This window comes from Photinus pyralis, unplaced genomic scaffold (genome assembly GCF_008802855.1).
Source record: "Photinus pyralis isolate 1611_PpyrPB1 unplaced genomic scaffold, Ppyr1.3 Ppyr1.4_LG4, whole genome shotgun sequence".
NCBI classification, from domain to species: Eukaryota; Metazoa; Arthropoda; class Insecta; order Coleoptera; family Lampyridae; genus Photinus; species Photinus pyralis.
In genome coordinates this window covers 43744887-43757344 of record NW_022170511.1, presented here as the reverse complement: position 1 = coordinate 43757344, position 12458 = coordinate 43744887, and the positions used below count along the sequence as shown (strand labels likewise).

Here is a 12458-nt window from a genome sequence, read left to right as displayed (position 1 = left end):
ACAATAAATAAACAAAATACTGCTGTTCATTGTTGAACTTGAAGGCTTCAAAGAAAACTTGGATTGAATGTTTGGACCGGAATTATTAGATCGCAAATTCTTGGACGTTTTATTTACGACAAAAATTGGACAGGCCAACGTTATCTTCATTTTCTACCAAATGAATTACAAGATATGTAGGATGGGTTAGATTTAGAAACACGACTACGCTGGTTTCAACACAACGGTGCCCCGCCGCACAAATAACTATAAATTATAATAGACAGTAATTAAGAGAACAAAAATGTTTCCCATGTTAAAATCTGTTTTTACTACTCTTAATAATGCAAACAGTTCTGTATCATGTTTATTTGTTAAAGTAAGTATAATGAACCTTATATCATTGTAAATAGAAAAAATGCACTTTTTAAAAATGTCAGCCAACTATGGTTGCCATTTAAAAAAATGTAAGTTTGCGTTATAACTCGAAAATTATAAAAGAAGATTGAATATTAATAAATGTTTCTTATTAAACGGAAAAAAATCTACAATTGTTGTTCTATGCATATTTCTGTATTTCTAATACTAACGATTTTACAACAGTTAAATGAAAAATCACTAAATCTGTTTTTCGCTCATATCTAGTAAACTGTGGATTTTTAAAAAAAAACAAAAGCATATCTTGAATAAGCTCTTTATTAAACGACAAATCTTTCCTCATTTAACCGAATCTCTATGTCTTACGGTTTCCGAGATCCTAATGCTTAAAATGAAAAAAAAACTCACCCTGTATACTGGGTGAGTTTTTTTTTCATTTCCACTGTGGGATTATTGTTCTCTTTCAAAGATTCTTGTAACTCTACAAATAGCGAAGTTATGGCCAAAAAACCAAAAATGTAGTTTTCAAAAAATCACTTATGATTTTTATGGCTTGTGAGATTCGAGTAAATCACTTCAACTTTCTTATTCCTTATAGACGCCATATTGGATTTTTCCGTCACTCTCTAAAAAAAATTACAAAATCGACGATACCTAATACCTACTACATGGCACTGTTGATAATGATAATAAACAAATGAATTTTGTTTTAATCATAAATAATTTCAAGTAAGCTATGGAATTATTGCCGTGAGAAATGCATATTGTAGACTTTAAGGCAAAAATTCAAGATTAATTTCCAAATGGAACACTAAATGTGTACTGTGTAGTAGTACTGGTTTTGTAATTTTTTAATCTCTCCAGTGGCGTAAAAATTCAATATGGCGTCCATAAGAAATAAAACAGTTGATGTGATCAGGGGCGGACTGGCCCAGGGGGGCGGGTGGCGATTGCCACCTGGCCTGTACGTCATAATGGCCCGTTGGAAATTTATAAGTATGTGCTGTATTTAGTTTCTTGCACTATTAATAAGTTATTAACACGTTTCTTGGGGTTGATGTTAGGTTGTTAAAAAATTAAAAAATTCTGTTTTAATTGAAGTGTTTTACAATGAATTTATCATTTTTGTCGTAGCATGAAAGTGATGAAATACAATGATAGGCGACGCGCCTCGTTTGGATTGTATATTTTGTTACTTTTAATTATCAGCTGCAATTTAAAAAAAAAACTGTATTGTAATTGATTTCCGAAAAAGGAGTACTAAAATGAAGCAAAAAAATGTTTTTGTGGTGCACCGCAGAGCTCCCCCCCCCCCCCACCTTCATTACTACACTAATACTTTAATGGTCCGTAACCTATGCAATTCCACCTGGCCCGTAAGTACCCACTCCGCCCCTGGATGTGATTCACTCGAAACCCACGTTATAACCATTCAAAAGTATACCAAACTGTCATTTTGACATGTGAATAAACAATTGCCTCGTGTAGTACCGCTTATAATTTTATGGTAATATACAGGGTATTCCCAAATATGATAAATACGTAAGGGGCTGCTTATTTTATGTTCATATAAACATAGGTCATATAAATTGTAATGGGATCTACAGGGTGTTTTTTCTCAGGGGTCGTGTTCCATTTTCTACCCATGAACTTTTTTGCGATGCGCCACTGGTAGATTGCGTAATAAAAATTTCGTTTTCTGCTTTTTTTTGCAAACTTTTTGGTCTCTTGTAATTTTTTCTTAATGGCGACCGTTATCAAGAAAAAAATAAAAATCCATTTTGGGTAATTAGCTAAATGAGAGTAAAATTTTTAAAATGGTCCGGTAAGCCTTGGCTTTACTTGGATAGTCTTTTGTTTTTATTAGTTTTGACAGTTCGCAAAAATCTTGAAAGGCCCTGTAGATCTCTAACAAAGCGTTGGCGGACCTATGTTGATAAGAATTAAGTCAAAGAATTAGCCCCATCCGTATTTACATTATATTCATCGGCTGTCTAATAAAATCTTCGAAGAAGAGTTTATTGTATTCCCCTCGGCCAAAAATAGGTACGAAAATAGGACCCATTTTGACTTGAATTCGCATGAAAGAAATAGAATAGATGGATATGCGTTTAAACGTTGTTTGTGAAACCTGGAGACGGAATCTGCACAAAAACAGTACTCATCTTCTGGACTTTCATCCCCTTGGTATCTTCTTCATCAGTCCACAACAAAATAATAAAAAATTGCAGTCCCATGAAACTCTAGTTTTAGTTTCATAAGAAACCCACAGGGTGTAGTGTTACTTGCGACTTTTCTGGTTCAGTTGAAAGGGCGAAACCTTGAGAAAAAACTTTTTGGGTCCGGAAATCAAACGTAGGCCGCTTTAGGATTTTGGTTCTTTCGAAATCTTCTTGAATCTCAATCGGTTAAATAAATAACGTTCCATTTTCACAACACTTAGTAGAGGAGGGGGTTATATTTCATAATAAAATGGTGATCTCAAGAAACGAGAAGATTTCGAGGACGGAGAGTAAGAAGGCAATATTTTGAGGGTGATGGAAGAGGGAGAAATATTTTGGGGTAGCAGTTTTCTACAATCATATCTGCGTCTACTTAGTCGCATTGATTACATTTTGTCAGTTTGTGACATTCATTTAAACTCATATACAGGGTGTTCATTTTATTTCGTCGACTATTGCTATCTCGATAACTAGCTACGAAGTCTGTTAAATTAGCCAACAATTTTACAACACTATTTTAATGAGAACAGAAAAAATGTTTTTCAACCAGTGGTTCACAAACTGTAGATACCAACTTTATTATTTTAAATGGAACTATATTTTTTTGTTTCCTTATTCGGTTGGTAGAGCAGCTTTGGCTGAAACCCCGCCGACTTAAAAATAAATTAAATAAATATATACAAAATGTTCGATCTTAGAAACACCAAAGCAATTTACCCTTTCGCTTCAAAAATGGTACTTTTAACCCAAACTTTAAACGTGTTACATGTATACGTTGATGCGTTAAACCTGTAATTTAACATATACGTACAAAGGGTAGTAATTTAATGTCTAGGTGAAACGGTACCACAAATGCCAACTTTGCAGTGAGCTTTTGGTGAAAAATTCACGCCATTTTGGTACGGCTAGAGAAAAAAAAACAGTTTTATAGTAAAATTAGTTTTTGCAAGTTTTTTTAGACTTATTTGCTTTATTAACAGTATGATGAAATGTATTGACTCTCTAGTGCCAAAATACTAGGCTAATCTGCAAAATATGAAAGATAACCTCTCGCTAATTTTAATTAAGTACCACCGAGATCCAATCATCCCAAAAGTTTGCCAAAAAACGGCACGAGTAATAAGTAGCGTCTCGCACTTTGGACGAAAAAACAAGGGTCGAGCACGGCGCTTGGAAACGCTTCGGGAAACGCGCAAAGCGCGAATGCAGTCAAATTCGAGAAACATTCAGCATCAGGAAATAGGAATTGGATTCGTAACGAGTACGCATGCCGTTTGTGAGGGAGATCGTCCATTCAACAGACGGAAAATGCGGTAATCCCCCAGGATCATCGTGCCAGACGCTTTGGCAACCTGTGGATTCGAGATAAATCTTCTCACAATGACTATTTCCGCGATTCCAATTTGTATTCCGCCACTCGTTGCGCCGTTTAACCGTGGCCCTTCCGAACACGTCGTCGACGCGCGTCCGATTAACTCTTCGCAATAATAACGAACCGATAAACGAGCCCTGAGTAACGCCACTATAATTACACGTCTAAATGGTAATTGAAAAAAAACCACGAGCAAGATTTATTTCAAGTGCAATCTTTTGTTTAACAATTCAATTCACTGAAGAGTGTTTGTTGTAGCCAGTTATAGGAGAACGGTCACGATTTCAAATAAAAGCAGCAATGTTTACAGAATAAGCAATTAATTTCTACAAACTACATCTGTGCATAAGATAAAGGAGAGTAGAGATCTAATAAGGTGGACAGGTATACATTATAACGTAGGTAATCTCGTTGCACAATGGCCGCGCTCTTGCATTTATCCAACGTAAATGCATGTACGCTTCACAAAAACCCATTTAACTTCAACACAAAATATAATAAGTTGCGTACAAACTGTGATTGCTTCGGCTAAAAATAAATAAAATATTAAAGTCGCGGAATAAGGCTTAAGTGTGTGCTTTTTTCTTGCCAGGCCAATTCAGCGTTCGTCATCCCAACCGCAAGCGCCTTTTTAATTACTCGCCCGCAGAACATTTCCCCAGACATACATTTTTATACCAAACTCGTTTCAAATATAAAAATTAACGCCCAAATGTTTATGAATACTTCATGACCTTTGCGACCTAAACTGCTATTTTTATTTACATGCCCGACGCTTATCCCCCAGATTAATCTTCCTCCTTGGTTCCTTACCTTACATTCAATTTTAAAAGTTCCGCAATTTCTTTCTCACGCTTGCCGATTTTAATGTTATCGATCAAAGTGGGTGGTAGCACTGTCTTCCAATCAAAATTTGTTTCTGCTGCTTGTTCTCTTTCTTTTAATATTTTATTTAGGTAATTAACTGCAACGGACGCCACTGAATCAAACAAGTTTAAGACTATTTGTTTTGCATGTACACACGTCACACTGCACAAATTTAATTAACTGGGGTTTATCTAAGAGTTTCTTAAGGAGTATTTCAATTATTAATCTTTTGCATGAATACATACTTCTACTATTCTATTCAGTCAACTTCTTAAACACTTTTTTCGGAGTCTTTAAAAGCGCGAAAAAGCTTTTCTAAAGTTGCAGATAAAACTGGTTGAATTGCTCTTTCATTTGATGTATGAATTATAATTTTAAAAACTACAAAGCGTTGAAACACCGTTATTCATTTAGAAACACCCTGTATTTTGAAAAATATTTATAATTTAAGTATTTTTTAAAAGACTCTTACATAAACCCCAATCAATTAAATTTGTCCACATGTAAAACGTTTACAAATGGTCTTAAATTTGTTTGATCCAATGGCCCCCGTTACAGTAATATGTATATTAAAAAGATATATCTACTATTTTATTTTTATTTTATAGCAGATCTTAAATTGACATGTTAATAGGTTTCAATGAGTGGGCTAAGTGTCTTTTTAACCGTAATGTAGGTAAAGTGATTAGTTTAACAGCAAGAGTAGAGAAAGTGAAACAAATCATTTTGCATATTCTCATGGGACCCAGCGTATGAAATAAAATGAAGTTCAGAACAGAATTTATTAATTTCTTCGCGTGTCTACTTAACAAAAATAAGTAAGTCATAAAAACATGCACTCTCTCATGATTAACTACATACTCAGTGGTCTGTTTCCACTGTGTATTTAATCAAAAGTAGCTTACATGCATTAGTTAACATGCGATTTTGCAAATAAGAATGTTGTATTTTGCGTTTAGACCATTGTTCATTATTTGGTTAGAGAATTTGAAATTTCACAATGTCCGTACTTATATATTGAATTCGATAATTCACATCAAATGAGTAAAATTTCAGTAACAGAAACTACTTTCAAGACAATTTCACACAGATTCCTTCAATTTGCTGATGCAACTCCTGTATTTTGGAAGCTAGAACAAAGTGCCTTTGGCCTTATTGAGACACTTTTTAAATTAAAAATCAATACCGTTAGTTTCTTGCTCTCTTATTAACTGCGTTGTAACTCAAAGATGATTTTTTTAATGATGGCTGTGGTTTTAAAAGATTGCTTGTTTTACGAGCTTCCTGAAAATGTATACCTAATATGTCACTTATTTTTAATATAAGTTCTCTATAACAATTTTATTTATAATAAATTTTGTCTGAAAATCAGCAACAAAAAATATAGTCGCCTATGAAACAATTGAAGGATAAACTTGATCAACGTTTAAAGAAACAAAACAGTGAACTAGCTGATATTGAACAAGATATGCCTTCCTTTATGGGAAATGCACATGTTGCCTCTCTTTCTCAAAGATCTTGTTGCATTCAGGATAGTGGTTGTAGAAGTTGTAGAAGGATATTTATACCTAAATTTTATTTTTCAAAAAACACCACATAAAGAAATCCAATGGGTTTAAGTCGAGTGAACGTTTATTGGTCCCTCCGTTCCCATCCAATTATTAGCTACGAGATAATTTAAATAATTTCGCAATTAACGCATTATGAACTGGGACACCGTCTTGCTGAAAAATAACCGTTCGCCTCTGTTCTAAAGGAATATATTATCGACTAAATCTTTTAGTGCGTCTAAAAATATAATATAATAAACTATGCCAGGTAACATAAAAAAACTACAGCTGTCAAGTGTTTTTCATAGGCGACTATATTTTTTCAGACAAAATTTATTGTAGAGAACTTATTATTGACAACAAGTATGACATTTCGGGAAGTTCGTAACACAAGTAGGATCTTTTAAAGTCAACTTTGAATTTTACATTAAAGCGATTTTGTTCTAGTTTCAAAAGGAGTTACAAAAAATTGAAGGAATCGGCCATTTTCCAGTTTTTTTGAGAAAAAAACAAAAGACAACCAGTGGCGGATTTACATATGCGCACACTAGGCACGTGCCTAGGGGTAGGTAGCATTTTAAGTTTTAAAATAAGTCCCTAACAAGTTACAAATGACAAAAATCTTTAATTAAAATTATGAAATAAATTGGAATTGGTACCTAGATACTTTAAACAAACTGTAATTGTAAGAACGATAATCGACAATGCAAGTTTTGACGTGTGTGAAAACTTATCCTTAGGTATACTGTATTTCTTTTCATATTAGTTTCAAGTTATAATTTGATTTTTATTTTAAAATTTATTACAATTTAAAGATTATTTTGGGGTGCATATCTTTCGGTGTGCCTAGGGCCGCAAAAAATTTAAATCCGCCACTGAAGACAAGACCCTACTTCTGGCAACGGTAATGGAACAAGCATGAAAGAAAGAGGCAACAAGTACCTCAACTGTTTTCATTTATCTGCGCTAATAAGAAAGTTACCCATTTAATCCCATCGAAATTGGACCACACTGTACATGTTCAGTGTCAAGTTTTTAGTAGCAACGGTTGTGCCCCCCTGGAATTTTTTTAAGTCGGCGGCTATGGGCAGTAGGTATATTTTTATGGATCTGAAACATTCTACCCTGATGCGTATACTTTAAATATAGGTACAGACCCATTTTAAGAAAAAAACTTCCTATGAACGTATGTCCTAAATGTTTTAATTTTTGAGATACAGGGTGGTAAAGTTTTAAAAAAATCAAAGGGGTCTCATACTTCAATATTTCCTCGCCAGTAATGTGGCATTTCCCTGACTTTTATGTGAATAACTATTACCCCAAGTCGTCTTGGAACCTTTATTTTCAGGCGTGCCTACTTTATGTCAGGATATATTAGTTTCAATTTTACCGGTCGCACCTGTCACTTTTCTGACCGCATCTGTCACATTGCTAAATGTCTATAATGACCCCTGTCATCGCTGACAGATTGACATTAATCAAAAGTTCTAGGTAGGTATATGAAAATTGAAATTTTATATTAAACTACGATTTCGGGCAAAATTGAATACAAAACTCGTCAGTAAAATGACACTACTTGACTGCAATCTGCAGTGTTGTCTGATTTAGCATCTTTGAAAGGAATTAACACTTCATATGTCAGCCTTAAGTTTAACGTGTGATTTAAGCTTTTTTGCATTTCACAATTACAATTCCTTTTGTAAAAGCATTTAATTACAAGCTCTTTTATAGCAGTACTAAAAAAGGCTTAATTCCATTGCATTTAATTCACCAAATAGAATTGAAGCACGAATTAATTCCTCCATGTCCAGCTCTGATGTCTTCTATGCATCAAGATGCATTTTCTGATACGCAAAATTTTTTATTTTTTCCACCACTGGCGTCCGTGCAGCGTTTGCATTGAATAGTTTTGGAGAAAAAAATACTAAGCCACTGCTTGCAATTAACATAAAAATTATTTTGTAAATCCTCATTCATTTTTGTTCAAATTTGATCTTCTGGTTTTTCTTTGTCCGACCTCGTGTCCGACCAAATTTCATAAAGATCTCCACAATATTCTCTGATTTTTTTTACATTTACCACCCTGCATCTTAAAAGTTATAGGAAGTTTTTTTCTTAAAATGGGTGCAAGAATCACCCCCTTAAATATTAGCATGTCTTTAAGGAGTAGGTACTGTGTATAAGGGGATATAGATAAACTTCGGCTGATGAATAGTATCTGTAATCCCACCTTCAAAGAGCTCTCGAATTTTGTATGTTGCCATTTTAAAATTGTAAGGGGTGTGAGTTGCATTTCTTGATTTTATTTTGTGTTTCAGAAAAGTATGTAGTTTCATATAAAAGCACTCAATAAAAGTGGTAGATACATCTTCAGATCTTCTATTAAATCATTGAATAATAAATCTGATTTATTATTCAATGATTAAATACACAAGAAAAATTCAATAGGTATGTAACTTCAACGTCATTTTCTACATGTGTTTGTTTCTACATGGTGTAAAAAGCATAACTGTAAGTACATTGTGAAACTTACCAGCTCTATAGACTAAAGCATGGAATCTTTTGTATTAAATTATGAATATGATTTCCAGCATAATATGTGATTGAATATACATGGTGGTGACTTGCGTAACGCATCATAGGGATTTCAATGTAAAATTCATAACATTACTTTACAGCAAAAATGTATTAAAGTTTTTTGTGGAAAAAAATTGTTTACGCCAATCAACCGTATTGGTTTTCAATATTTTTAATATAAAGACGGAAAATTGGAAAAATAAAACCCGCATCTTTTTCAATAATCTGCGATGCCATGGAATTTTCTAAAACAAATGATATATCCAGTTATCAATTAGCAGCAGTTCGAAATGGATTTTATGATCGACTTGGTTACTGTCTTGCAGTTAATGGTGACATTTATTGTAAATTGTTATATGAGGAAATCGTTTTTAGTAATTTGGTCTTTCTTTATGTTGAATTCGCTGTTCTAAATATAATACTTTTTGATAGAATTTGATTTGTTTTATAGCAGACATTTCATGGCATGACGGATATTGGCGTAGTTTTTGTTTTAGAAAATTCCATGGCATCACAGATTATTGCAAAAGTTGGGGGTTTTATTTTTACAATTTTCCGTCTTTATTACCTATGCAAAAAATTGAAAACTAATAGGTACGGTTGATTGACGTAACAAATTTTTTTCTACAAAAAACCTTAATACATTTTTGCTCTAAAATAATTTGGGGAGCCAATAATCGCATGTTATGAATTTTACATTGAAATCCCTATGATGCGTTACGCAAGTCACCAACCTGTATATACAGGGTGTCTCGCGTTCCATCAGTAGGTATAGTGCTTTATTTTTCCTATTAATATTAATTACCTAAATTTAAAAAAAAAATCATATCTCGGTAACGATGCATTTGTGGACTCATGTTCATGGGTCGTTTTCGACTCGAATTCACCTAAGGAACACGTTATTTTATCTCTTTCCTCGCGGGACGCCCTGTAGAAGTAGGTAGATGTGTAAAATTACAGAAACTGATTTTAATCGTCTAAAACGACGTTAGGAGACACTGAAATTCATCTTAAGAACGGTTTGGACAATTTACTCACCACGGGAAAACATCGCTTCTGTGGTAAAATTGAATTAAAATTACCTCTAACCATCATTCCAGTATTTGTTACTACTGTAAAAATTGTAATTGTCTTTCATTCCCTGGTTTTCTGTACAAACAATTTTAAAAATCTGTCACATTTATCTGGTATGCAAGATCGCCAATTTGCACACCTAATTTCTCAAGATGGAGTCAAATTAATGTTCCTATTTATTTCGCTACATCATACTGTTGGACCCGACCAGAAGAAGATAATTAAATGTTAAGTGTCTTAAGTAAGCTGACGCGACGTGTGAAAATGCAAGTGCCCATATCAAATTTGATTGATTCATAGTTAATGGTAAACAGAAGATGAGTGCCATAAAATTTTCGAGATGCATGTAATTTCATACAAAGTATTCTTCACGAACGGAGTATAATAAATAATAACAACAAAGCATATAGTTCGAATGTTGTATGGCGTTTTAAATCATCTTTAAATAAATATTGTTGACAGTTACGCCTTAGCCATTAAAACATCAAGACTCGGGTTATACCTACAACTTGTTCCAGAAAATCACTTCGTTATTTATACGCGCAAACAACGGGAGGTTTTTTTTTCTTCTTTCGTCCCGAACAAAATTCCTTTCGTTTATTAGGTACGAAACATCTTCAATTGCGCCGCCGAAGCGATCTAATATTTGAATTATAAATGATCAGTAGCAATTGTAAAGGATCCATAGAGAGAGGCGACCCACTGCGCCTTTCTGTTAATCAGTTCTGTCAGGCCTTCTTTTTTGGGATGCTGACTTTTAATGAGTTTTAAACCCGGTGTTAATTTATCGATCTTTTATCCGTTTGCGGATGAAGAAAATTCACTTGCCCATGAAGAGAGAGAGCACCGGCATTATAAATTGTAAGGGGCCCTATACGTGCTCCACTTCTAGATCTGGCTTCCCCCTTGTTTCGTTGCGTTTGTAATTATTTTAATCTAACTGCGAGGGTTTGTGTTACGGTTTTGTATTTATGAACTTGAGCTTGCATTGATACATGATTTAGTGGGTTCTTTTGCACCGGTGCAAATTTTGGTCATAGCTGTGATCTTTCGCGTTACAATTAAGGAGAGTCTTTGTAAGGTGAAAGGGATTGGTTTTGTAGAACGGTAATTTAGAGTCGACACGTACCTGGCAGTGGTGCAGTCTTTGTAGAGGGTGTCGAAGTCTTTGCAAGAGAGTAGTTTGCAACGATTGACGCCCGGCTGTATTGCTCCTAAACCTCTAAGGATGCGTACTTGCTCAACGTTGCACACGAGTGGCACAATGTCTAGCCGTTTTAATTTCGTGTAGACAGTATGTAGACCGCCGACCAAATGTTTGAGAAAGAGTTCGAAAGCTTGTGGTAAACATAACATCGTATCTCCTGCGATAATGAAGGCAGCAACCTTTTGGCCGCGGTAATCAACCAGCTTGCATTCGTTGGCCGTGGGATCTGAGGTCGATATCGGGGGTGGGCTGTTGTAAGAACGCGGGGGTGCGTGATGTGCCATGAGATCCAGAGGGTTATGGAGTACTCCCAGCGAATTGAGCAACCCCAGACCGGGGGGCGGCATGTGACCGAGGGCTATACTTCTCGCAAGACCCGCCGACGTAACCGGCGGTGGACTTAGAGGATGCGCCATCGACATCGGCGGTATCAGAGGACTGGCCTGGCGCGGACTGTGCACTTGATGATTGTGGCTGTTCGAGATCAAGTGGTTGTTGTTAACTGGGGACGAGGGCTGCTTGATTGCTACCGCGGGCGAACCGGAAGAAGCGTGACTGCTATGGTCACTAGCGGAATCCATACCGGAAGTGTCCATCATACCGACGGCGGTAACTCAATGTAACAACGACACGTATTAGCAGCACCTTTATGTACACAGCACAATGTTAGTCCATCACCCGCAGCTACAATCGTACTACAGCAAACAGTCAGAGAGATGTCGTAATAGTGAGGGTGCTGACTGTTTGTCTGTCTGTCGCGGGCGGGGCGGTGCGCGCTCACCGCGGTACACTCACTGCGCGACCTGAAGGAAGTGTGGACGCGACCGGTACATTCGGTGGATACAAATGTAATAAATAAAAACATTTGGAAAAACTTCTGCAAGTGCCGGTGGGCGGTATTTGTTCCATCACGCGTTATGGCGCCGCCATTGGGCGAACGAGTTGCGCCCCGACGCCCCATTGGCGCCCCTCTTTCGCATTTATACAAGTCCACCACCCACTGCTACCGAAAGAACTTAGTTTCTTTGTAGCTCCGAGGGCGGATGCAAGGGAACTTGAAATATGAGCTGTGACGTATTGATAAAGAATGTCACCGGGCTGTCACTGCGGAATCAATACGAACTCTACGACGCTTTTTATTTTTACGCCGCCATTTACTTTGGAATCGTGCATTACTTTTATTCAAGTAGCAAAGAGCTTTCCAACTGTCACAGTTGACGTTCCTTTAGTCA

General features: G+C 35.8%; 2 protein-coding genes across 3 annotated transcripts in view; one reads left to right on the top strand and one right to left on the bottom strand.

Moving 5' to 3' along the window:
- Nucleotides 1–12058, bottom strand: part of LOC116169832 (dachshund homolog 1-like) — a 162536-nt gene extending 150478 nt beyond the window's left edge. For both annotated transcript variants that reach the window (XM_031486010.1, XM_031486011.1), the window contains exon 1: nt 11149–12058. In XM_031486010.1, coding sequence (XP_031341870.1) covers nt 11149–11825 — 677 coding nt within the window. In that variant the 5' untranslated portion in view covers nt 11826–12058. The remainder of the gene's footprint in view (nt 1–11148) is intronic.
- The window catches only part of LOC116169834, a 182782-nt gene that overhangs the window by 163519 nt on the left and 6805 nt on the right, over nt 1–12458 (top strand). The gene's annotated exons all lie outside the window — the stretch shown is intronic.